The sequence below is a fragment of the Bos taurus genome, chromosome 18 (assembly GCF_002263795.3).
Source record: "Bos taurus isolate L1 Dominette 01449 registration number 42190680 breed Hereford chromosome 18, ARS-UCD2.0, whole genome shotgun sequence".
In the NCBI taxonomy this organism is placed as follows: Eukaryota; Metazoa; Chordata; class Mammalia; order Artiodactyla; family Bovidae; genus Bos; species Bos taurus.
Window position 1 is genome coordinate 56,607,579 of NC_037345.1, and position 24,719 is coordinate 56,632,297.

At 58.4% G+C, this 24,719-nt stretch overlaps 2 protein-coding genes and 1 long non-coding RNA gene across 7 annotated transcripts; 1 reads left to right on the forward strand and 2 right to left on the reverse strand.

Annotated features, from left to right (window-relative positions):
- Positions 1-401: 401 nt before the first annotated feature.
- GARIN5A (golgi associated RAB2 interactor 5A) lies at positions 402-6,073 on the reverse strand. Of its 2 annotated transcripts, none has more exons than XM_010815097.4 (5): positions 5,813-6,073; positions 5,510-5,628; positions 5,024-5,190; positions 1,079-1,349; positions 402-579 (listed from the first exon to the last, which is right to left on the reverse strand). In XM_010815097.4, exons 1-5 carry the CDS (start codon positions 5,880-5,882, stop codon positions 523-525), a joined length of 684 nt encoding a protein of 227 aa, XP_010813399.1. In that variant the 5' UTR covers positions 5,883-6,073; the 3' UTR covers positions 402-522.
- A 91-nt stretch (positions 6,074-6,164) lies between these two features.
- EMC10 (ER membrane protein complex subunit 10) lies at positions 6,165-16,145 on the forward strand. 4 transcript variants are annotated; one of them, XM_024978046.2, is made up of 8 exons: positions 6,175-6,327; positions 7,441-7,513; positions 8,412-8,521; positions 9,336-9,440; positions 9,824-10,005; positions 10,160-10,253; positions 11,065-11,114; positions 11,328-12,512. In XM_024978046.2, the coding sequence occupies exons 1-8, from the start codon at positions 6,214-6,216 to the stop codon at positions 11,362-11,364; spliced, it is 765 nt and encodes a 254-aa protein (XP_024833814.1). In that variant the 5' UTR covers positions 6,175-6,213; the 3' UTR covers positions 11,365-12,512.
- LOC100335819 (uncharacterized) lies at positions 15,861-17,080 on the reverse strand. The gene is made up of 2 exons (XR_238464.5): positions 16,457-17,080; positions 15,861-16,314 (listed from the first exon to the last, which is right to left on the reverse strand). It is a non-coding gene; the product is annotated as an uncharacterized lncRNA (long non-coding RNA).
- Positions 17,081-24,719: the final 7,639 nt, after the last annotated feature.

The following is a 24,719-nucleotide window of genomic DNA, read 5'->3' on the forward strand; positions in this document are numbered from 1 at the left end:
TACCCACTCCAGTATTCTGGCCTGGAGAATTCCATGGACTAAGTCCATGGGGTCGCAAAGAGTCTGACACGACTTAGCAACTTTCGCTTTCACCATGTTGCCATGGCAACTGCACAGTCACAGGGGGACCCAAGACCCTCTGGAGGCAGCCCTCTTGGGAGGACCCACTGTGAGCGGGGAGGAGGCGGGCTGGCTACAGTGGCAGCCATAGTAGGTCAAAGAGGAACCCAAGGACTGACTTGGAGGGGCTACCCTTAGGACGTAGACATGCTGGAATGGTGCCTGCGGGGCCCAAGGAGCCAGACACCATGAACCGGAGACCATGCTGAGGCAGCCATTACTGAAAGAGCTGCTTCCGCCACGTTGAATTGGTGACGATGGGGAAAGTGCTCGTGACCCGGTTTTCTTAGTTCTTAAGTGGCCGATCTTTAGTAACTTTAATATTAATTCATCTGTCTGGCCCCAAGGTAGGGGACACTTTGATCTCTGGTCTTTTGGTGACCTCAAAGAACGTTGGAGGAGTCAGAGTCCCCAGAGTTCAGACATCTGTGGGTCAAGTCTGGCTTCCATGGCTTGAAGCTGGGTACAAGAGAGAGTTGGTCTCAGACGCTTTGTGGATGTATCTGCTGTTTGGGGGATGGGTGAGTGGGCGCTTTGTACTTCCTGGGAAGGCGTGGGGAGCAGGGGGGTTCTCAAGGAAGAGGCCCCTTAGGTTCCACTGTCCCCTTTGAAGACTGGTGTCTTTCCCCTCCCCAGGCATTCGGGGGAACTGGCCTGGCCGACTCTTCAAGGCCTAGGTATTCCCTCTCCAGATCCCAGCGTGCTAGGTCAAGGGGAGGGAGGCTGGGTAGGTGATGCCCCATTAGGAAACCATTGCCACCTCTGTTGGCGCATCAAGGCCCTGCAGACCTTGCTCTGCTTTGAGAGCCTCCTGAACTCTGAGCAGAGACAGAACACCCTTTCAGGACTCAGGAGTCTGGGCTCTGGGTCACCTCCACTCTCAGATCCGGGATCCAGGCCCTCAACTCCCTCTTCCCTCCGACCCAGGAGCCCCGCCCACACCCCTCCCCCTCCTCGCCTCTCCCGCTGGCAGATCGCGGTCCTCGTCTTCGTCATCGTCCTCGTCGTCCTCCAGCGCCGAGTAGTCCTGCGTGAAAGGCACGGCTCCCTGGGCCGAGTGGAAGCGCAGGCGGTAGAGCAGGCGCACCCACTGGCCGAACTCGCGGTCGCGGCTCTCGGGCGGGGCCCGCAGCTGCAGGTAGAAGGCACGGCCAGTGCGGAACTTGACCTTGAGCTGCCAGCGGCTTTCGTCGTGGACGAAGAGCTGGACGAACTGCAAGGGGAACAGCCTGGGTGGGCGGAAGGGGCAGCCTCAGCATCTGACCCTCCCAGGCGCCAGCAGTGCCCACCCCAGCGCCCCTCTCCGCCCCCGGAAGGAGTCTTTTTTTTTTTTTTTTTTTAGGAGTCTTGTCGCTTTCTCTGCCTCTTGCATTTTATCTATCCCAAACTTTCGTCCAGACACGGAGCCCATCTTTGTCTCCCGCTGGTCCTCCCCCTCCTGAACGCGAGACTCGAATAGATAGCTGCTTGCTTGAATTTAACATTTGGATGTTGGATCGACATCAGACACATGTAACATCCAACAGCCCAATTCTTGACCTAAGCCCAACCCCAAACCTGCTCCTCTTCTTCTTCGTCTTCGCTATATCCTCCCACTTGCTCAGCCAGAAATTGTGCGAATCGCTCCTGATCCGTCTTTTTGACATCCTTAACCGATCTTACCAAGTCCTGATGGCTCCACCGTTAAAATGTACTAATATTAATACTCCAAATCCAACCATTTCTAAGTCTCTCCACAATTTCCCGCTTTCACCCCAGTCTTTTCCCATACTGCCGCCAGAGGGCGCCAATCAGCACCCGGGTGAAATGGGTGCCTGCACTCAGTCGTGTGCGACTCTTTGGGACCCATGAACTGCAGCCCGCCAGGTTCCTTGGTCCATAGGGTTGTCCAGGCAAGAACACTGGAATGGATTGCCATTTCCTCCTCCAGGGGATCTTCCCGACACAGGGATCGAACCCGTGTTTCCTGCGTCTCCTGCATTACAGGTGGATTCTTTACCTCGGAGCCAAATCAACAGGAGAGTTAGCTCAAATCGCTCCCAGGGCTCAGAGGAAACGGAGTCCCGGTCTTGACCGCTAGGCTCTGCAAGATCTGCGCTGTTTTGTGCCTTCTCCGTCCTCCCCTCCCGCCCTTTCTCCTGGTTTACTGTCTCCAGCCATACTGGTCTTACTGTTCCACAAACCTGCCAGGCTTGGTCCTACCCCAGGACCTTTGCACAGGCTGTTTCCTCTGCCCGAAATCTTCCTCCTCCAACCATCCCCATGGCTCAGCCCCTTCATCTCATAGTTTTCTCAAGTGGCACCTTCTCAGAAGATCTGTTTACAACCTCCTGCTTATTTACAACCACATCTGCCCTCACTGACCTCCCCATGCCCACCCTTCACCCCCTTCTGATCTGTCTCCACAGACCTCAGCCACTGGACAAACTGACATCTATTCTGTCTGCCTTCCTAGTAGAAGGTGAGCTTGAGGGCAGAGGGTTTGGTGTGATTTTTTTCACTGCTGTTTCCTTAGTATCCGCAGCTGACCCACGGTCCATGCTCAATGAATGCTCACTGAGTATTTGAATATATGAATCGCTCAGGCCCCCAGCCTAACTCAAGGTCCAAAAAAGGCAGCAGAGGAAACAATCCGGACAGGATGGATAATTTGGCAGAGATCACACAGCAGGAATTTGAACCCAAGTCGTACCAAGGTTCTTAGCAACACTGGGTAGCTACACACCAGCCCCCTCAGGCCCAGCAATGTATCTCCAGAAACTGACTTGACACCCTCCCGGCTGTGCATGGATGTGCCCAGCCTGCTGCACTGGTGGTCACCCCCAGGCACAGGACACATCAGTGTCCCTCAGTAGGCGACTCGATCTGTTATTATGGTCCCCAAATGGAAGAAAAGCAGCTGACTTTTTCACGGCTCATACTGTGTGCCAGGTGCTGTTCCAAGTGTTTCACAAACATTTACTCAGTTTATCCCCTGACAGCCCTGGAAAGTGGGTTCTCCTCTTATCCCCATGTTGCAGGTGAGGAAACTGAGACCCAGACGGGTAGGAAACTTAGCCAAAGGCAGAGAAGAGGTGAAGCCAGGATATGAACCCAAGCTGTCTGAAGGCAGCCATTCATTCAAGGACATTCCCTATTAGGTAATCACAGCAAGAGGCAGATGCAAGCTTGATGTCCAAGGGGGTGGAGTTTGTTGAATGGTGTGTCCAAAAGAGGACCTGTCCATCCCCGCACAGAATCACCCAGGGCTGGGAGCTGGTTAGAAATGAGGGGCAGGGGGGTGAGTCTGGAGACTGAGCTGGCAGAGCAAGCTCAATGATTTTACTTCTGTGGTATGTTTTATGGTGGGAGAAGGGAGAGTGCAGAAGGAGATTACAAGGAGATCAAAGAGCCCTTCTCAGCACCATCCCTGATATTCTTCCAACTGCAAGTCGTGACTCAAGTGGTGGGATACAATTAATATTGAAAAGAAAAGGGAGGTGGTAGAGAATGTCTCAGTACAGGGTTCTGGCATCAGAATACTGCTTTGTGAAATGTTTTCAACTTATCCAGGGCGGATAAATAAAGGCTGTAAGTAGCTTCAAGTTCGTTTGGGTCAGAATCAGATTATATCACTGAATGAGTTGAAAAAAAAAAAAACTTTTTGGATTTCAGAACTGGAAACAAAGGATTGTGTGTCTGTGTGTGTGTTTGTGTGTATGTGACAATGTGACTCCATTCTTCCTTCCTTCCTTCCCTCCCTTCCCCCTTTCTTTCATTAACTATGAAATGCAGGTGGCGCTAGTGGTAAAAAAACCCCCTTGCCAATGCAGGAGACCTAAGAGTCACACGTTCGATTCCTGTGTTGGGAAGATACCCTGAAGGAGGGCATGGCCATCCACTTCAGTATTCTTGCCTGGAGAATCCCATGGACAGAGGAACCTGGTGGGCTACAGTCCACAGCGTTGCAGAGTCAGACATTACTGAAACGACTTAGCACACATGCAGTCAAAAAACAAAAGAAAGCCACTGGCAGAATGTTTCTGTAAATATACTCTACTCATGTAAATGCTTTGGTATTTGCAGCTGGAGCTGGAGGCAGGAGCCTAGGATGGGAGAAGGGTGCATTTTGTGCTGTGTGTTTTGTACCTTAGAGTGTATTTGCATTACTTTTTCAATGAAAAAAACAAAACAAAACACAAAGACCTGCAGGGGCAGCTTGGAGAGAGTGGCCTGAGAGCTCCAGAATCCAGGGGGCCAGTCGTGAGGAGCAGGCAGTTCCAATCCAGGCCACCCCTGACTCACTCTAGGACCCTGGCCAAGTGGCTCGCCTCTCTGGGCCTCGGTTTTTCTTTTTGAGGATGGGGTTAAGGGGCCCCAGCATATGAGAGTATGGGGTCAGAGACGAGACAGTGTGCATGGTCCATGGGACAACTGCCATTCAGTGAAAGTGAAGTCGCTCAGTTGTGTCTGACTCTGCAACTCCATGGACTGTAGCCTACCAGGCTCCTCTATCCACGGGATTTCCCAGGCAAGAGTACTGGAGTGGGTTGCCATTTCCTTCTCCAGAGGATCTTCCCAACCCAGGGATCAGACCCGGGTCTCCCGCATTGCAGGCAGACACTTTACCGTCTGAGCCACCAAGGAAACCCATGCAGTAGGTGCTGCATAAATGGCCGCTCTCCTGACCCCTACCAGGATGTGGCCATGGGGTTCGCCTCATGTCCATCTATCCCTGACTGCTGATCCCTGTGGATGGCCCTGTGCTTGTTCTCCTGGGTGGACCAGTAGCCCACAGAGGGCTGGCAGCCATCCATGGCTCCTGGCCCTGGGGGTCTTCAGGGTGAAAGGAGGTGTTTCAGGGAATCTAGGGTGCCCAGAGCTGAGGAGGAACACAGTGTAGGCTGGGAGCGGGGGCAGTCACCCGAAGAGCTGCAGGTGTCCATTCTCCTTGGCAGGGCCCGCCAGAAGCAACAGGTCTGGGAGTTCCAGGGCTGGACTGGAGGCTGCCACTCCCATGGTGACCTTGTTGGCAACTTCTCCTAACCGGGTCACCTGGGCCGGGGGAGGGGTGGCATCAGAGGTTAGAAGCTGGATAAATGGAGAGCAAGGTTGGGGAGGGATCAGAGGTCAGGAATTTTGGTAGGATTAAGGGGCATGAACCAATAAAATTAACCATCAAGAAGAGGATCAGATATCTTGGGGTCAAAGGTCGAGTCACCTGGGTATGAAGTCAGGGACATGGACTGAGGGAATCAACGGTTAGCAGTCATAGAGAAACTAAAGGTTTGGAGGTATTGGCGGGCGTGGGGTGTGGAGGTCAGGAGATGGGCGGTAAGGCGAGGAGAGGTTCCCTAGGTCTGGAGGTCGGGGCCCAGGCTTGGGCTCAGAGGGTCCTGGGGCTCCACACCTGCACGAAGTTGCTCTCAAAGATGGGGAAGTCTCGCAGCTGGTCGAATTCGCCGCTCAGGAGATGGCGCTGGAGCCGTCCGGGCCGGCCCGTGGGACAGGCTGGAACCAGGGGGCGTTCTACAGAAGCGGCGAAGTTCTCAGATCTATTCCAAGAGGCTGGGTAGGTGTCCCCTAACCAGGGCGGGCAGCCCCGCGCGGAGGGTAGGCGGTTCCCGGCTACCGGTCTCCGCATCGCAGGCCCCATCCCTCACCTGGTTCCCACACCTAATCCAACCCCTCCAGGCCCGGTTCCACTTCTCACCTGCCATCACGCCTGGTCCCGCCTCACCTGCTCCACCGAAGGCCGGCTTAGGCTCGTGGCCCCGTTTCATCGCAACGCCCCGCCCCTTGGGAGGAGCGGAGGGCGGTGCCCAGGGAGAAAACGGGGGCGGGGCCGCGGGCTCTGTGACGTCATAGGGCGGTGGATGGCGCCGATACGTCGGAAGTCCACGGTTGTGACGTCACCAGAGGGGGCGGTACCCGGACGCCCGGAGGGAGCCGCGGTCGTCCAGTGACGTCAGGCCCCGGTAACCGGTGGGCGCTAGTGCGCAGACGCAAGGAGCCGGCGCAGGCGCACGGGCGACGGGATGCGGCCCGTTTCTCCCGGCGTGCTCCGCGGCGCCCGCCTGACTCCAGCCTCTGGGCTGGAGGGAAGGGGCAGAGATGTCCGTCCCTGCCGCTGGGGCGACTCGACTGCTCCTCCTCTTGCTGGTGGCGGCAGCAACCCCCAGCCGGGCGCGGGGTAGTGGCTGCCGGTCCGGAGCCGCTGTGCGGGGAGTGAGTACTTATTCGCTTTGCATAGAGGGCAGGGCCGCCGGCGATCGTGGTCTTGGGTCTTTAGGTCGGTTAAGGTGGGAACGAGGCTGCGCAGGGCCGGGAGGGAAGGCGAGATGAAAACCGTTCAAAGCGAGGCTGCAGTCCTGCGCATGCATGAGGCCTGGGAGAAAGCGAGAGGTTAGGAAGGTTCTGCTGCTGCTGCTGCTGCTAAGTCGCTTCAGTCGTGTCCGACTCTGTGCGACCCCATAGACGGCAGCCCACCAGGCTCCCCCATCCTTGGGATTCTCCAGGCAAGAACACTGGAGTGGGTTGCCATTTCCCTCTCCATAGGAAGGCTCTAGCTCGTGAATATGCATAAGGGGGCGGGGCTCGGTTGGGATTTTTGGCACGAGGGCTCTTGGTGCGGTGAAAACTCGGCTTCACCCAAAGAGGAGATCGGGGCAAGACTTTAAGTTTCGAACGCTTGGGATCCGCAGTCATGAATATGCTTGAGGAGGTGTGGCCCGGGTGGAATCTTGGCAAATCAGACGTCGGGGCGGCTAAAATGAAAATGGCGAGGGGGCTCTCGAGAGAATGGAGGAGTTCCGTCTCCCGCATACGCGTGGGGTGGGCGGAGTGTTGAGCTCAAGGATTAAAATCTGGAACTAGGTAGCGCAGGCTTGAGGGTGGAGAGTTGAGTATGCAGAGGTAGGAGAAATTTGGAGAGCTGGAGAAAAGGAAGGCCTGAAATCTTGAATTTGCTTGATGGCGGCATCGTGACTGTTGAGGCTTAAGGTGACATCGAGGTCATTTGAATATTAGGTTGGGAAGGCTATCCTTTAACTCATGAATATTTATGATGCTAGGCGTGAAAGTGACCTGGAGGTAGTTGCCTTGAAAATGAGGCAACTGGTTTGCAGGCTCTGGTTTTCTGGGGCCCGTCCAGATCATAAATTTTCATGAAATGGTCAGATTCCGGTGGAATCGTGAGCATGCATCAGTGTTTGGATATGGGTATGAAAATAAGGCTCTTCCAGCAAGCAGCCTACGGGTCTGTCTGTCCTGGGGTTCCTGGATCCTGCCGGACTGAGGACTCTGATGGTCCTTAAGTGGGTCCCTTTTTATCACTCGCAGGTGGGGGTGGAAGGTCGAGAAGGTGAGGGCTGCGGCACCGTGGGGCTGCTACTGGAGCACTCATTTGAGATCGGTGAGTCCAACAACGTCCTGACCTGGACACTTATCCACTGCCCTGTGAATTCAGGTGCCTCCCCATGTGAAACACGTCGTCCATTCACTCACAGCTTTGCACTTGGGAGTGTGTTTGCATTAACACGGGGGAGTTGGATGGGGGAAGAATAGAAGCTCTGTCTTTGAATACCCCTATACTGGTAAGAAAAATGCCAGTGTCAGAAAGGTCACTGTGGTGGTAATAAGCTCAGAGCAGCCTTTCCTGACCAGTTGTCCCGTGCCCTGACCTTGTGGGTAAATGCTCCTCCTGTATTAACTCAGACATCTTCAGACTAGTCATGCAAATAGGAGGGGTTAGGGATAGCTCCATTTTCCAGAAGAGCAAACCGAGGTGCAGAGGGACATCAGACAAGGTCCTTTTACAAGTGAATAACAGAGCCAGTACCTGCTCTAAAGCCCAGCTTAAACTGCGCTAATGCAGGCATCCAGACTCCCATAGATGTCAGTGCAGCCCAGGGGTTCATAATGCAGTCTGAGGACCCAGACTCTGGTGGGGCGGGGGGGCATTCATGATAACCACTGAAGCTGGGACCCTCTGCAGACCTCTCCAGTCAGAGCCTGGCATCTGCCCAAGAAAGCCTGGCCTTGGGAGTGCCCAAGCTCTGTACACCATGATCTGCAGCTGGGGAAGCTGAGGGCCAGATAGGTTATGTGAGCGACCCTGGGTCACCTGGCAAGTTGGAGGCCAGGTTTAGGAGCTCTGGGGTCCGGGCACCTATCGTGGGCAAGACACGGTGGTGGTGTCCCCAGTTTTTAGGTGGAACAATGAGGGCTCAGGTGGGGAGGTGACTTGGTCACTGCGAGGGCTGACAGGCATGGTGGCCCGCTGAGTCCGGGTGTGCCCCTGCCCCCTCCAGATGACAGTGCCCACTTCCGGAAGCGGGGCTCGCTGCTCTGGAACCAGCAAGACGGCACCTTGTCTTTATCGCAGCGGCAGCTCAACGAGGAGGAGCGGGGCCGGCTCCGGGTGAGGAGGGGACCCTGGCTTTGCTGGAGTGGGGGGCATGTGCCTCGGAGCACAGTGGGCGTACTTCCGGGTCCTTCTTAGGGAGGGTGCAGGGAGGTACTGGGCTCAGGTGGGGCTCTGGACAGCAGGGTGGAGAAAGGGAGGAAGGCGAGGCGGAGGGACCAGCTAGCTGACTTTGGGGGGAACCTCACAAAAGCTGCCACAGTCCACTGCTGCTCTGTCCCTTTGGCCAGATGGAGCTGTAGGGGAGGCTGGGGACACAGGCTTCATTCTGGGCAGCTGCGGGCCCCTGGGTGCCCTCCCTGTGGGAGATAGCAGGGTGAGGTCCACCTGGACCAGTATGGTGCCCACGTGATTCCTGTCACCCCCAGAGAAAATTTGCTGCTCATAGAACTGGGGAGTCCCGGGCCTTCCCTGGTGCCTCGGTGGTTAAGACTACACGCTTTCACTGCAGTGGGCCCAGGTTCCATGCGCAGCCAGGAACTAAGATCCCAGAAGCCACTTGGGGCAACCCCAAGAAAGAAAGAAAAAACTAAAGGAATAACAGTCTGGGTGTGGGACTGGACCCAAATCTGGGGGCAGCTTTCTCAGGGACTTGTTCCGTCGCTGGGCTGGGCTCTGCTCTCCTCCTGGTGGTCTTCCCTCCCCCTCCCCCCTTGCCCAGTGGGGCAGGCCAGTGGGAGGAGTCTTGGGCTTGGCTGGGCCAGGGAGTGGGGAGGGGCTTTCCTGGCTGGGGGGCCCCATGGGGGTGCAGACTTGGTGGGGGCTGGGTGCTGCCTCGCTCACTGCCACCCCCTCCTCTCCGCCTTTGCAGGACGTGGCAGCACTGAACGGCCTGTACCGTGTCCGGGTCCCGCGGCGGCCTGGGGCCCCTGATGGCCCAGAAGCCGGTGGCTACGTCTCCTCCTTTGTCCCTGCGGTGAGTCAGCGACGAGGACCCGGCCCCATCCTTGCTTTGCCGAACCGCTCCAGCCCGGGTCCTTCCGTTCGGCCTCCATTGTCCGTGGCCCAGCGTTTAAGGATGGGAAAGGCTTGGACCTGGTCCTGCCTTCGAGGGTCTCCTGGGCTGGAGAGGGACAGTCCGGTTGGCGGGGGCTCCGATGGGGTAGCTCAGGGCCTTGTGGGCGCTGGAGAGGCTGCTGATTCCACCTGAGATTGGTGGGGTGAGAGGGGGTCTCGTGGAGGGCTTTGAAAGATGCTTCAGAGGCCCCGTGGGTTGTGAGGGGGTGCTGGTGTGGGCGAAGCCTGGGCAGCAGCCCCTGCTGGCCCTCCTCCTCTCAGCCCCCTCCCCTCCTCCCGCAGTGCTCCCTGGTAGAGTCTCACCTCTCGGACCAGCTGACCCTGCACGTGGACGTGGCCGGCAACGTGGTGGGCGTGTCGGTGGTGACGTACCCCGGGGGCTGCCGGGGCCACGAGGTGGAGGACGTGGACCTGGAGCTGTTCAACACCTCTGTGCAGTTGCAGCCACCAGTCACAGCACCCGGGTGAGCAGGGGGTGTGGGAAGGGGACAGAGCCAGGCCCCCCAGGCCGGGCCAGCCTCCCACCCCACCCCTCCCACGACCCTTCTGGGCTGCCTGGGGCTCTGGGCAGGGAGGGGCCCCTCATCCCATCTCCTCCTTCTACCCCTACCTTCCCAGGCCTGAGACAGCGGCTTTCATCGAGCGCCTGGAGATGGAGCAGGCCCAGAAGGCCAAGAACCCCCAGGAGCAGAAGTCCTTCTTCGCTAAATATGTGAGTGGGGTTCTGCGCGCCCCTGGGGCCCTTTCCCACCAGCCCTCTCCCTCCCATCCTGAGCCCTGCTCCGTCCTGCTCGGCTCCCCTCCTGTATGCAGGTCTCTGTGCTCGTCTCCCTGGCCCCTGGGCTGAGTGCTGGAGCCCCGCGCCCTGGCCCTCCCCTGCCGGTGTCTGCTCGTGGCGGTGGTCACGGGGCATCCGGTCTCAGAAAACAGCCCGCCCCGGAGCTGGGCACTGAGGGGAGCCGGGACCAGCCCCCTGGGTGCCTGGCCGGGGTCAGACCAAGCACAGGCAGTGTCTGTCCAGTTTGGAGGGAGTTCGGGGCGGGGGGGGGGTGGGGTGGGGGTGGGGGTGGGCGTGGTCAGGGAGGGGCGGGGTCCATGCCAACCGAGGACAGGAGAGGGGGCCTGAGCTGCGCTGGGGCTGCGGGGTGGAAGGGAGAGATCCCTGTCCCCCCATAGGGACAGGTTTAGAAAGGAGGGAGTTGGGGCGGGGGGTCCACCCGTCAGGCTGGGGAGGTGGGTGGCAGGGTCTGGGGAGGATCCTGGGAGCCGAGGGTCCTTGGTGCTGGTGACGCTGGGGCTGGAGGAGGCCGTCCCACCCGGGCCAGGGCAGGGGTCGCGGAAGCCAGCGAGGCCTCGGTTAGCGTGCTGGTCGCTGGAAACGCGGCCCGGAGAGGCCGAGGGCGCGCCCGGCCCGGCCCGCTCTCCCTGACGGCCGCCGGACACCGCAGCCACCGCTGGCCCTGACCTGCGCCCCCGCCCCCCTCAGTGGCATCTCATCCTGGGGGGGGCCGTGTTGCTCACAGCCCTGCGTCCTGCCGCCCCCGGGCCCGCACCGCCGCCGCACGAGGCCTGAGTGAGGACCTGCCCCCTCCCGTCTCCCCGCTCCCCGCAGCCCCCCAGCCCTCCCCCAGCCCGTAGTGCAGTAGGGGACCCGGGCCCACTCCCCCCACGCCTCCCCTCACGCCGCGCCCACCTCCCCCACGCTGGCTGGGCCACCGCTTACCTCACCTCTCTTCTCTGTCTCTCTGTCCATCTGCCCATCCACCCCCGTGCCGCCGGCTCACAGTGGATGTACATCGTCCCAGTCGTCCTCTTCCTCATGATGTCGGGAGCGCCGGATGCCGGGGGCCAGGGCGGGGGCGGCGGCGGCGGTGGCGGCGGAGGCAGCGGCCGATGAGGGGCACGGGGCCGGGGTGCCGCCTGCCCTCTTTCACCCGGAGCACGCCCTTCCTGCCCAGCATGCCCGAACCCTTGATCATCTTAGGAGGGACTCTCCGGACCGTCCATCTCTGCATCCCGTGGGGGTCAGAGGGCGCCCCCTCCCCAGGAGTCCCTCCCCTCTTGTGCTTGGAGTTAACTGTGGGTGTGGGGGTGGCTGGGTTCTGGGCCCTGCTGCACCCCACCTTCCCCCATGGCCCCACTGCAGCCCCTGCGGTATCCCTTTGCCGCAGGGTAGAGCCCACGCTCCCGGTCCGGCTCTGACCTCACGTCCAGCCCCCTCACCCCGCCTTCCCAAGCCCTGCGGGGTGGGAACATGCCTCATTCTCTCCGGCCTCCGTGCCTTTGTCTAGTCTCGTCACCCCACCAGGCCAGGGGATGCCCCTTGTCTGACACTGGATTGGGACACCAGCCTTCTGTCTGTGGTCTTGAGGGCACCCTGGGGCTCCCCGAAGCCCAGAGCTGGCACAGAGAAGGGGTAGGCCGGCCTGGGGCCCCCCCTTTTCACATCTGCACAGCCTTGCTCCCCCTGCTCTGGCCTGTATCTGCCCACGGCTCTAGTGGAAGTTGAGAATTCCTGCTGTTAGGACGCCAGGTCCTCCAGAGGCTCTGGGGCTTGAACCAGTGATGTTGGAAGTCAAAGCAGAGCTATCTACCCAGCAGTGGAGTCAGGGGCCAGTGGATGTATAGAATCCCTTTCCCGGCTGGTCGTTGCCCTGGGACTTTGCTGGGTCCTTGCCATTTATCTCCCTTCCTCCTTCTGTCTGTTTAAAAACATCGACAACATAAATGAAATAGGTAAACGTTTGGGAAAGTTGCAGCTTGCAACTTAACAGGCAAACGCAGCTGTTAACTAGGCTAAGAGACTGTCAGGATGTACAGGTGCTACTGAATTCTGCCGGTGGCTGGGTATGTGATTTAGAAACGCCACAAAAAAAAAAAAAGGCCGCCATTGTCATGGTAACGGCGACATCAGGCTCCACGGTGTGTGTATAGCAGTTTATTAAAGCGTCCCCTAAATATTCAGCGTTCAGTTTGCCTCCTGCTTCATGTGGTTATAAATAGCGGGATGTCGAAGGTTGTCACCTGCCTGTCCCTGGTGTGAGTTTGACTTCCCGCAGACGCGTGACTCAAAGAATTACTACGGCAGGTTAGAGACATTTTTACAAGCAGACCAAATGGCCAAGGAAGGTGCTTGGTGGAGTCTCCCTGATGACTCGATCAGGTAATTCTCGATCAGGTAATTTTCCCTCCTGGAGTGACTGCCAGCACCAGCCAGCGGGAAAGCTGTTCGCCGCCCTCTGTAACCAGAGTAGTAAGTTGGGCATTGTACACTGAGCTGCACTCACCGTTGTGCTCCAGGTCAGTGTCTTCTGCGGTTTTGTCCTCTGCCATGTCCAGAGAGTGGCCTTGTGCCCCGTGTGCCACCAGAAAAGGGACACCGAGCTCATTCAGCCCACCCTCCACCTACTTTTTTCACAAAATTCACACTTGACCGAAACACACGACTGCAGACCGTGGTGGCGCAGTCGGTGTTTTTGAGAGCTGCTCGCGTCCTTTGCTCCACAGCGTTGTTTATGTTTCTGAGTTCCTCTTGTGACTCGTCTGATGATGCTGAGACCTCCGTGTGCCTTCTGTCTTCTGATGCCCTTGGATTCTGATCCTGCTGCAGCTCCCCCCGGCTCCAGGAGCTCAGAGCCCACCCCTCTGGCCAGTGACAAGAGGCCTGGGAAACACTGCCTCTGTGTTTTCAAGTGTGACTTTTGTCGCACGCCTGCCAGCATTGGGGGTTATTGGTTTACCCATTTTTTTGGTAGCTTTAAGAGCTGAGAGGGTCCCCGAGTTGCTCTAACTGGCGTTTCTTTCTCCGCCGTAGGAGACACTGACCCGCACTCTCCCCTCCTGCTCCATGTGACGCATCTGTCACTGATGCTTTCGTGGGCAGTGTTCACAAAACTGCTCTTGATCCTTTAATTCGCATAATTCGCAGCTGTGATCTCCTGCCAGTCATTTGCTGGACCATTTTGTTATTTTTTTTTTTTTTTTTTAGTAACCTGAGATCTAAGGTCTTTATCTGATTACTTTCTTCTTAGACTTTTTCAGCCACTCTCAAGCTGGCAGAGTTACTCTGGCATTTTCTAGTCAGTATCCGAGCTGGTGCTGGCTCCCTGGGTATCTGTCCTGGTTAAACCTCTCTTCTCAATCTTGCCCGTCCCTGGAGAGCACAGTCACTGTTTTCTTTGGATTGATCAGGGTATCTGGGGATATCAAACGAAACCCAAAGGATTCTGTAGCATCCAATGCCTAGAACCTTCTGTTCAGCCCAGCCTGGCACCTCTTCCCTGCAATGGGGGGCAGCCGAGCTTTCAGTCTCCTGCGTCTGACTTTAGAAACTCCTTCCAGAAATAAGCAAGTCTGTGTACACAAGTCTGTGTACACAGTCACAGTCACAATACACAGTTTTTGCAAAAATATGTTACCCCAGCTCCCCACCCCCACCCCACCACCCAACAAAAGTCAGGGAGGTTTCCACGTCTGATACTGAGTGGTTCTCATTGCACCTCGTGCCTGGCTCTGAGTAGATCCTACTGGTCTGTTGATGGACCTTTGGGTGCTGCAGGGATCCCCATGTTCCCGCTTGACTCCCCACTCATGTGTGTGGGACCCCCCACCCCTACCTCCATAGACCAGCTGCCCGTTCACATTGGAGGTTGGGAGCAACCCTTCCTGATGGCTCCCAAGCCCGTCTCCAGTCCCAACTCCCCTCCAGGTTCTCCAGACCCCAGGTTCCTTCCCCTTGTGCCTCAGGGACCGGTGAGGGAGTCTGTGTCACCCAGGAATCTGGGTGGTGCTAGAGGTAAAAGAATCCACCTGCAGATGCAGGAGACATAGGAGACACGAGTTCGATTCCTGGATTGGGAAGATCCCTTGGAGGAGGGCACGGCAACCCATTCCAGTCTTCTTGCCTGGAGAATCCCATGGACAGGGGAGCCTGGCAGGCTTCAGTCCATAGGTCACACAGAGTTGGACACGACTGAAGCGACTTAGCATGCACACAGAGTTGGACATGCACAGTGAGTGGTGCCAGCCCTCAGCCCCAGCCTCAGACCAGAGGGCTGGGCCGCCTGCCCATTGTTCTTCCCTGCTTTCTCCCTTCTCCTGCAGCCAGACCCCCTCCCCAGCCTCCACTGTGCCCCATCCAGGCCCTCCCCGTCATGGAGGGCTTTCCGACTCAGAGCCACCCCTGCTCCTTGGCTTCCCAGCACCCTCAGGACAGAGTCCCAGCCCTCAGCCTGGCCTGTGAGGCCCTCTGGTCTCCTCTTCCTCTTCTGCCTCGTGAATCACTACCCCAGCCTTGGTTCCTGATTCACTTAGATGTCCCCAGGCCAGACTGCAGACACCTTCCCTCCTCTCCCACCCCCACACCCCACCCCTCCTTGTCCTGTCTCACGCCTTCCTCTCTGTCCCCACCGAGCTCAGCCCTCCCTCTCTCCCTCCCGCTTCCTCACCCCAGCCTCCTGACGTCTGGTCTAAGACAGGCACGAGCACCCATGAGGCAAATACTCAGTGGAGGGAAGGCCCCTCCCCAATTTCCTACCCCACAGAATGCCACCTGTTCCCTGGTACTGGGGAAACTCTTCCCCACACCTATGCCTTCATACTGTCGTCTGGCTTATTGAGAACAGCTGGCTCAGCCATAAAGAGCCTGCCTGCCAGTGCAGGAGATGAAAGAGACATGGGTTTGATCCCTGGGTCAGGAAGATCCCTTGGAGAAGGAAATGGCAACCCACTCCAGTATTCTTGCCTGGGAAATCCCATGGACAGAGGAGCCCAGCGGGCTCCATGGAGTTGCAAACAATTGGACATGACTGAGAACACACACAAGATAGTTCTTTGGCAAGTATTCTTTTAAAATATATTCATATAAGGTTGATTTTAATATTTTTAAAGAATGTTTGCCACCCCAAGTTGTGCATTGAATCAGGTGGCTTCTGGAAACAACTCTAGAGGCTTCTTTCTTTAGCCAGTCAGAGAGACCCCAGGTGAGGACCAGGGACCGATGTTTGGCTGGCTGTCAGCCGTTCACTTTTGCTTGCACCCGCCTTGCGTTCAGCGAGGTCATGGTAGAGGAATGAAACTCAGTTGGCTCAATTCCTAGAAATAGGCTTCCCAGCACATTGTGTAAACTGAATCCCACTCCCCTGCGTTTCCCAAAGCACTGACACGTGCGTCTCCATGACCACGCAGGAGAGTACCCAGCCACCCATGACGAAAACACGCATGCAGTTGGAGCTCTAAGCTGGCATACCAAGAAGCTTGCCACGCAGGAGAGAACCCAGCCACCCATGACGAAAACACGCATGCAGTTGGAGCTGTGGCATACCAAGAACTTGCTGAGTATGATGTTTATATATTGGTTAGGCGTAGAAAAGTTTTTAATTTTTACAGAATTTTGCAAATCCTCTCCTCTCCGCCCGCTCCAGCCCCCGCCTCGCCCCCAGGCACTGTCCTCCTTTGGGGCCGCCATTCCTAGTGTCTTTTAGAGCTGCGTTGCAGTTTTGTCTTCCGCCGGTAGGTGGCGATGGACGACCGCAGTCCGAGAGAGCCTCTCCGGTGATCGATCCTGGGACCTCTCGCTGCCAAGCGTGGGCCATCTTGGCGGAGGGGAGGGCCCTGCGGGGGGCGCCGTCGGTCCTCTGGCAACGCCGTCGAGGCTCCCTTAAGGTCTCGGTTATGGCGGATGCCGGTCTTCAGGCACACCTGGCGCCTGTTTCCTCGTCGGTGGAGTCGGCGGTGGGTGAAGTCCTCCCAGCTGCCCATGTGCTCCACGCCGCCTGAGGAGGGGAAGACGGCGGAGGGTTGGGGAGGAGAACGGCGCGGGAGGGAGGCAGCCCCCTCCTCACCAGGCTCAGACCCGAGTGCAGGGCTCAGCAGAGTCAAGGGGCCGATTTCCTCGTCAACTGCCCCGCCACCTACGTGCTGTGCGTCTTTAGGCAACTTGCTTCCTTCCTCTGAGCCCGTTCCTCGCTCCCCTGCGCGGGGGCCCGATTCGATCCCTCCAGGCAGCGTGCAGAGTCCGGGGCAGAAAGGAAAGAGAGAAAAAATGGGTGTCACATAGGTGCTTCCAGCTCGGGGGGACTCCGGCTCGACAGCCCTGCCCCGGGATCCCTGGGGTGGCGACTTGGCCATCAGCTCAGAACTTGGCAACCTGAGAGTCCCAAGGGCGGGAGAGGAGCCCTAGGAGCCCGCGGGGTGAGGACGCGGCGCTGGGCAGGGGCCTCCCAAGACGGAGAGAGAAATGACAGATCCAGAGAGGGGAGAGAGGAAGGAGGCAGGAAGGTGGGAGGGGTAGGAAAGAGCCACTGGGGAGAGAGGGAAAGAGGAAGGTGAGGAAGGCGACTGAGCGAGGAGAAGGGAGATGGAGGCGGGAGGGCAGGAGGAGAGGGGAGAGTAGGCGAGAAAATGCAGGAGAGGGGCAGCTCAGAGGGGACAGCGGCGTGGAAACGGGGAACGGAGACCCCGAGGGAGGCCCCGAGGGAAGAGGGGAGTAAGAGAGAGGTGAGAAGCCAGGTGGGGAGGGAGCCGTGGGGGGCGGGGAGGGGGAGGGGAGGGGGGGAGTGGGGAGTGGGGAGGGGGAGGGGAGGAGCAGCCCGGGGAAGGGGGAGAGGGACAGGAGGGGCAGGCAGGGGGAGAGCTGCGGCGGAGCCGCGAGAGACCGGTGAAGGGGACGGGGCAGGGGCAGCCGGGGCGGGAGGGGGAGCCGGCAGGGAGAGAAGCCAGCGGAGAGCAGACGATGGGAGAGGGAGAGACGGAGCGGGGAGGGAGGAGGCTGTGAGTAGAGGAGAGGCCAGCGGGGCAGGAGGGGATGGAGCGGAGACCCTAGGAGGAGGCCGGGAGAGAAGGGGTAAGAGACAGGGCGGGGAGAGAGACAGGGAGACAGAGAGAGACAGGGAGACAGGGAGAGAGAGAGAGAGAGAGGGAGAGATGGGACGGGGGTGGGGTGGGGAGAGAGACAGGGAGACAGAGACAGGGAGACAGAGACAGAGGGAGGAGAGAGAGAGACGGGGGTGGGGTGGGGAGAGAGGCAGAGAGAGAAAGAGACGGGGGGTGGGTGTGTGTGGAGAGACAGGGAGAGAGACAGAGACAGGGAGAGACAGGGAGAGAGGGTGGGGGAGAGAGACAGAGACAGGGAGAGAGAGATGGAGCAGAGAGAAAGAAGGAGAGAGAGAGACAGGGAGAGAGGGGGAGAGAGAGAGACAGAGGGAGAGAGAGAGAGACAGGGAGAAAGAGGGAGAGAGACAGGCAGAGAGAGAGAGAGACAGGGTCGGGGGGAGACAGGGTCGGGGGGAGAGAGAGAGGGAGGGAGAGGGAGACAGGGAGAGAGGGAGAGACAGAGAAAGAGACAGGGAGAGAGACAGAGAGAGAGACAGAAACAGGGAGAGACAGAGAGAGGGGGAGAGACAGAGAGAGGGGGAGAGAGACAGGGAGAGAGAGAGATAGGGAAAGGGAGAGACAGAGAGAGACAGGCAGAGAGAAAGACAGGGAGAGAGGGAGAGACAGAGAGGGAGACAGAGAAACAGGGAGAGAAAGAGATGGGGAGAGACAGAGAGAGGGGGAGGGAGAGAGAGATAGGGAAAAGGAGAGACAGAGAGAGAGAGAGACAGAGAGACAGAGAAACAGAGAGAGGGGAGAGAGAGACAGGGAGAGAGAGAGACAGGGAAAGGGAGAGACAGAGAGAGAGAGGGACAGGGAGGAAGGGAAGCTTTGCCACCTCCCGAGCGATAAGGCGCCAGGTCAGGGGCCCGTGTCCCGCGGCCTGGGTAACGATGAGCTGCAGACGGATGAACACGTGCAGCTGATGGTCCCGGACCTGGCAGGACATGAAATGAATTCCGTAAACTGTGAAACATTCATCACAGGACCGTGTGTTCCGAGACAGGATAAAAATACCACCAGCACGCGGGGACACGCGGTCCGGCCCCATGGGTCAGCAGAGGGGCCTCCCCACTGTGGGAGTCGGCGGGGCTGCCAACCCGTTGTGCGGGAGCAGGTGTGGGAGGGAGAGAGCGGGAGAGGCAGCTGAGGGGAGGGGGTGGTGGGCAGCTGTCCCCAGGGAAAGCAGGGCAGTGCCAGGAGGGAGTGGGGGGGGGGTGAAGGTGGGGGTGGGGTGGGGAGGCGGGGAGGAAACAGAGGACGAGACCAGTGAAGAGAGGACACGGGGAGGGACCTCCCCGGGCGTCCAGTGGCTGAGACTCCCTGTGCGGGCGGCGCAGGCTCAATCCCCGGTCAGGGAACCAATCCCACCTGCTGCAGCTGAGTTCCCACGTGTGCCGCAGCTAAGACTCGGCACAGCCAAATAAACAAGAAGATGCAGGGAAGACCGAGTGGGAGCAAGAGAGGACAGGACGGGAAGGCAGCGGGAGCCTCGTGGGGAGAGATGGTGGGGAGAGAGGCGAGAGCAGGAGAGGCTGCAGCAAGAGGCGAGAGTGAGGGTGTTGGCCGCTCAGTCGTGTCCGACTCTTAGTGACCCTACAGACTTAGCCCGCCAGGCTCCTCTGTCCCTGGGGTTCTTGCCGTGCCCCCCTCCAGGGGATCTTTCCTACCCAGGGGTTGAACCCTGGTCTCCTGCACTGTAGGCCGACTCTTTACCATCAGAACCACCAGGGGAGCCCAAAGGGGAACAGGAACACGGTTTAAGGAAGAGAGATGGGGGCGGGCGGGGGAAGCAGTGTGTGTGTGTGAATTCAAGAGGAGGAAACTGAGGATCAGGGTGAAAGACGGCGGTGAGAGGGACCTGGGGGCGGGCCTGTGTGGAGAGACGGACAAATGGACGGGAGGTAGAGACGGGTAAAAGGGGAGGAGAGGCAGAAGGAAGAGAGGTTGAAGAGAAAGGCCTCATCAAGAGGGTGTGAGCAAAGGAAACCAGCGTGGGGGAGATTCACGCAGGATGGTGTGTGTGTCAGAGAAACCGAGGCTGAGAAACTGTGAGGCAGAGGAGCAGGCGAGAAGGAGAAAAAAGATGGGGGGCAGAGAGCATGAGACACAGAATGGCAGGGAGGAGAGAGAGACAGAGGTCAGAGGGAGAGGCAGAGAGGAGAGACAGACCCCGGGAGAGAAGGGCCCTCAGCCAGGCTCACGGTGGCGGGAGACACAGGCCCCCAGTGAGTCAGGACTCAGAGAATCAAGAGTTCTCTCGCCCACCCCCTTCACCCTCTTCAGAGCCTCAGTTTCCTCAGCTGCTTCCTGGGGTGGGGGAGGGGGAGGAAGCCGAAGGGCAAGGGCGGGGGTGGGGGTGGGTGCCAAGAAGGTAGCACCTCGGGGATCTAACCACCTAGCTTCACCACCAGGGGAAGAATGAGCACTTTCTACCCTGCTTTTCCCTCCTGGTCTCCTTCAGCTCCACCCCCAGCCCAGGTAGTGGCTGTTATGACCCATACATCCTCCCCCAATGAGGAAATCCAGTTGGAGCCCCATCTTTCATCAGTTGGCCTCACCCAGCACCACTAGGCGAAGACGATGGGCCCTTTCTACAGCGCCCAGACCCCTTGTGTCTGGAAAATTGAGAGCTTCCACTGCTGAGAAGGAAGAGGAACAGGAGAGGAGGGGGGAGGGGGAGAACACAGGATCTAAGGAGAGGTGGCAGTGTGAGTCGCCCAGCAGCCCAGCACACAGTTGGTGCATAATTAGTGCCCCTTCCCTTTTCTGGGGGAGAGTAAGAGCAGGAGAGGAGAGAAGAGGCAGCCAAGTGTTGGGGGGTGGGATAGTGTGCTTTATGAAAAGCCTGGCACACAGTTGGTGCTCAATTAATGCCCACTCATTCCCTTCTTCAGGAGAGAGAAGCCAGGTCAGAAAAGAAATGAAGGAACCACCACCACGGAGGAAAAACAGCAAGAAACACAGCCTGAGGAGAGAGGGCCAGGGGTGGCAAAAGCCAGGCATATAGTGGGTGCTCTTAAGTGTTCGTTCTCTTCCCAAGAGAATGAAGACTGGAGGAAAAGGAGAGGAGAGAGGAAGCTCCAGCAGAGAAAATGGAAGCTGTGATGGAAGGAGACAGTGTAGGTAAAGCAGTGGGAATACAGTAGGCACTTAATAAATACCCACTCCCCTCCCTGGCTGCAGGGACAGAGGAGGCAACCAGGAGGAGGAAAGCAAGCCAAGAGGGTGAGAGAAGAGAGAGCAGGGCTTGTGAGGCAAGCCAGCACAGACAGCTGATAGGAGCAGTGGCACACAGCAGGCACTCATACATGCCCAGTTCTGCCCCAGGAGAGAGCCAGCAGGGCAGAGAGGAGGGGAGAAGCTGGAGCAAGGAGCTGGGGAGAAGAGAAAATGAGAAAGAGGACATGCTATTGTGCAGGTGACGTACACAGGAGGTGCTCAATAAATGCACGTTTTCTTTCTTGGAGGAGAGAGACAGCAAGAGGAAAGAGAAGACACATGTAAAGCAAGCCTGGCCAAGGAGGCGACAGGATGGAGCAGAAGGGTGGAGGCAATGTCAGAGGAGGCAGCGCAGGCGAATCATGGGGCAAAGAGGAGGCGCTCAATGAATGCTGTTCCCTTCCCCAGAGAGGGCCTAGAGAGCACAGGAAGGGAGAAGGTGGCAAAAGGAGAGGAGCAGGAAGAAAGAAGCAAGAGAAGATGAGCTGGGGGGTAGTGTTAATTGCCTGGTATACATGACTCCATGGATACACAGTCCATGGAATTCTCCAGGCCAGAATACTGGAGTGGGTAGCCTTTCCCTTCTCCAGGGGATCTTCCCAACCCAGGGATCAAACCCAGGTCTCCTGCATTGCAGGCAGATTCTTTACCAGCTGAGCCACAAGGGAAGCCCTGGTATACAATATGTGCTTCATATTGCTTTTTCATCCCCAAGAAAGGGCAGACAGAGCAGAAAAAAGGGGAAGTCAGAGATGAAGGAACAGGGAGAGTCAAGGGGCAGGGGGAGTGGAGGGAAACTGCCAGGCACACAGTCGGTGCTCCATAAATGCCCATTTCCTCTCCTGGCAGAGAGCGGAAAGAAGCACAGGACAGCAAAGCCCACAGGTCAGTGGAGAAGAGAGGGCGAGAGGAGAGTGGAGAAAGAACAAGCAATTGCTTGGTATACCATAGGTGCTCAATAAATGTGTGTCCCTTGCCTTGGAAGAGAGCAGAGAGCCGAGAAAGACAAGGAGAGGATAGAGGAAAAACAGGGGAGGAAGAGAGTGTGAGGAAGGGAGAGAAAGTGTGTAAACTGCCTGGCACACAGTAGGTGCTCAGCATATGTTCATTCCCTTCCCAAGGAGGAAGCAGAGTCAGAAAGGAGAGGAAATGAATAGAAAGAGAAGAAAGGAATTGGGGGAGAAAAGAGTGTAAGAAGAGACAGGGTTTGTAAATTCCCCAGCATACAGTAAGTGCTCAATACATGCCCATTTCCTTGAAGGAGAGACCAGGCAATTCAGGAAGAAGGGAAAGGAAACTGGGTGGAAGGGATGGGAGAACAAAGAGAGTAGAGGGTTCAGAGACAGTGTGTGGAAACTGCCTGGCAAACACTAGGAACTTAATAAATGCCCATCTCTTCCCAGGAAGAAAGCTGGAAGTTCAGGAAGAACAGCAGAGGGCACCGAGGAAGGGGAGGGGTCAGGAGACGAGAGGGTGTCAGGACAGGCACAGAGGCATTCCGGGTGCATCCAGCAGATGCTCCATAAATGCCTGGCTCCTTCCCCTGCAGAGCAGAAAGCAGGATCAAGGGGGTGGAGACCCCAGCAGGAAGAGGCCAGAAGGCAGTGTAGGGGGGTCTGAAGGTAGAGGCTGAAGTCAGGCTTTTGGTGGCCCCCGCCCCAGCTGCCCCAGGACCATGCAGTCAGACAAGGGCCCATTGTTTGGGGCCTGGCACCGCCTGGTGGAGGTGGGGGTGGTGGTGGCTACCAGCCCCGTCTGCTGTGTCTGGGAGACGCGGGCATTGCCTGCGGTCTGTCAGCCTGAGTCTCTGTGTCTGCTGCTTCGGGTCTCACTGTCTGAGCCTCTGGGTCTTGCACCCTCATCGGCCCTCCCCATCTCTGAGTCCATGGCGCCCAGCCGGTCTGCCTCTGTCTCTGAGTCCGTCCCCTGCTGTCTCTGGGTCTCCCTCTGCACACATCTCTCTGCCTTTCTCCCCATCTCTTCCATCTGGCTCTCAGCCCCTGTTTCTGGTGGTCTCTCTGGGAGGCAAGAACCCCGACCCCAGCCCCCGGTACCCGTACCCGGGATCAGGGCCCGGGGCGGTGTTGCTGAGCTCAGAGGCAGAGGGGTGAGAAAGGAAAGGAGGCGAGAGGAGTTGGAGAGGTGAGGATAGACACAGCTTTATTCAGCAGAAACCGTGGCAGAGGCCCAGGGCGGCTCCATCGGGCGCTGGAGAGGGGAGGTCAGAGAGAGGAGGGAGAGAGACGGGGAGAGGCAGGGAGAGATGGAGAGAGACGAAGAGAGAAGCGAGGAGAGAGAGGGAGACAGACGGGGAGACAGGAGAGGGATGGGCAGAAGGGTCGGAGGTGCAGAGAGAAGGGCTGGGCGGGGGACAGAAAGAGAAAGCGAGAGAGAGAGGGGAAAGCCACGGAGACAAAGAAACGGAAAGAAAGAGACTGGGAGGGCACTTCCCCGGTGGTCCAGGGGCTAAGACTCCGGGATCCCACGGCAGGGCGGCAGGGCGTGCCGGCTGGATTCCTGGTCAGGGAACTGAGAACCCGCCGGCTGCGCGGTGCAAAGGGAGCGAGAGGGGGAGAGAGAGAGATGAAGAGAGAGGAGAGAGACGTGGGAAGACAAAGCCCAGAGAGATGACGGGGTAGAGAGAAAGAGAAGGACAGAGGTGTAGTCGGGGACGGGATGGGGAGAAATAGCAGCGGGGGCGGGGGTCCGAGATGCGAAGAGACAGAGAAAGGCAGAGGGAGAGAGCCGGGCGCCGCAGGGAGAGAGGAGAGTGCTGGAGAGAGGGGCAGCGCCGAGCGGGTGGGACGTGGGGAGGCAGGAAGGAGTGCGGTCCCTCTCACCTGGCATCGCTGGCGGCTGCCCCGGCCCGGCCCGACCGTGATTTAAGGGGCGCCCCAGGGGGCGGGGCCGCACCCCCCAAGGCCTTATCTGGCCAGACCCGGGCTCAGAGAGCTAAATCGAGCCTCAGCTGTCGGCACCCGGCGCTCGGGGGGGCGCGGGACAGCTGTCACCTCCCCCTGCACCTGCCGCCCCCTCCCCCTCTCCTGAAGCCCTGTAGGCACTGAGACTCCCGGTGGGTCTGCCTGGGCCGCTCCTAACGGGCCATCAGGGATCCCCAGGAGCACTTGAAGCTCTGGGACCAGCGTGGCTGGGCATCCTGGGGACAAGGAACAGGCTTGTGAGAAGCGGGGGCGGGGGGTGAGGGTGGGTGGCTGGGTCAGCAGGTGGGGGCCAGAGAGGCTGTGTTGGGTGGTCCTGCATCGACCCTAAGGGGCAAACAGTAGGCGCTCAATACATGCACCGGCCTGGCCTGCTGGTGCTCTAGCCTGTGCAGAGCAGGAAGGGTTAGCACCTGAGGTGGGGCTGGGAGTAGGAGAAGGGTGGCTGCCCGGACCCCTACGCCCCCACCCGTCCCCACCCTGGGAATCCCACCCCCCTGCCCTGAAGGCTCCCACTCCTCAGACCATATTAGGCCACCGCGGAGAAGGCACCTGGGAAGATCACTCAGGCCCAGGAATAGAAACACTCAGGGAGCCCCGCCAGGCTGTCTGGGACCTGATGGGACAGGCGACAGGCAGGGGGCGGAGGAGTGGGTCACAGAGGGCCCAGGGAGACAGACAGACAGAGGCTGAGAGAGAGACATCTGGAAAGAGAGCCCAAGACAGGGGCACCAAGGGGGGGCCAGATCAGAGACTTGGGGGCAGTGTGGGGGCCCAGGGGGCACCCCCAGAGTTGGGGTGTCCTGGGAACCTGGCAGTTTTCCTGCATGTGCTGCTTGACCGTGTTTTATATGTTTGGCTGCTCCAGGTCTCAGCTGTGGTATATGAACTCTTAGTTGCTAGGAGACCAGGGATTGAACCTTGACCCCCACCCCACCCCTCCACTGCCCCCCACACCTCCACTGGCATTGGGAGCCTGGAGTCTTAGCCACTGGACCACCAGGGAGGTTCCTTGTGCAGCTTGACCTTTCACTTTTACCAGTTACCCTTTGACCTCTGAAGCCTTGGGAGCCAGAATCCACCAAGCCGGAGTCTCCCCATCACCATGGGCCATTGCATCCTGCCAGCATTTGCTCCCCGCATTC

What these genes read in the sequence shown, in the direction of transcription:
- GARIN5A (XM_010815097.4), bottom strand. Translation starts at nt 5,882, where the DNA reads ATGAAACGGGGCCACGAGCCTAAGCCGGCCTTCGGTGGAGCAGGTGAG. An exon ending in GGGACCAGGCGTGATGGCAG is followed by an intron (nt 5,629 to 5,812) that starts GTGAGAAGTGGA and finishes CCGCTTCTGTAG; the next exon opens with AACGCCCCCTGGTTCCAGCC. An exon ending in GCGATCTGCCAGCGGGAGAG is followed by an intron (nt 580 to 1,078) that starts GCGAGGAGGGGG and finishes TCTTGTACCCAG; the next exon opens with CTTCAAGCCATGGAAGCCAG.
- EMC10 (XM_059876572.1), top strand. Translation starts at nt 6,214, where the DNA reads ATGTCCGTCCCTGCCGCTGGGGCGACTCGACTGCTCCTCCTCTTGCTG. An exon ending in CCGGAGCCGCTGTGCGGGGA is followed by an intron (nt 6,328 to 7,440) that starts GTGAGTACTTAT and finishes TATCACTCGCAG; the next exon opens with GTGGGGGTGGAAGGTCGAGA. An exon ending in AGTCCTTCTTCGCTAAATAT is followed by an intron (nt 10,254 to 15,807) that starts GTGAGTGGGGTT and finishes CTTGCCACGCAG; the next exon opens with GAGAGAACCCAGCCACCCAT.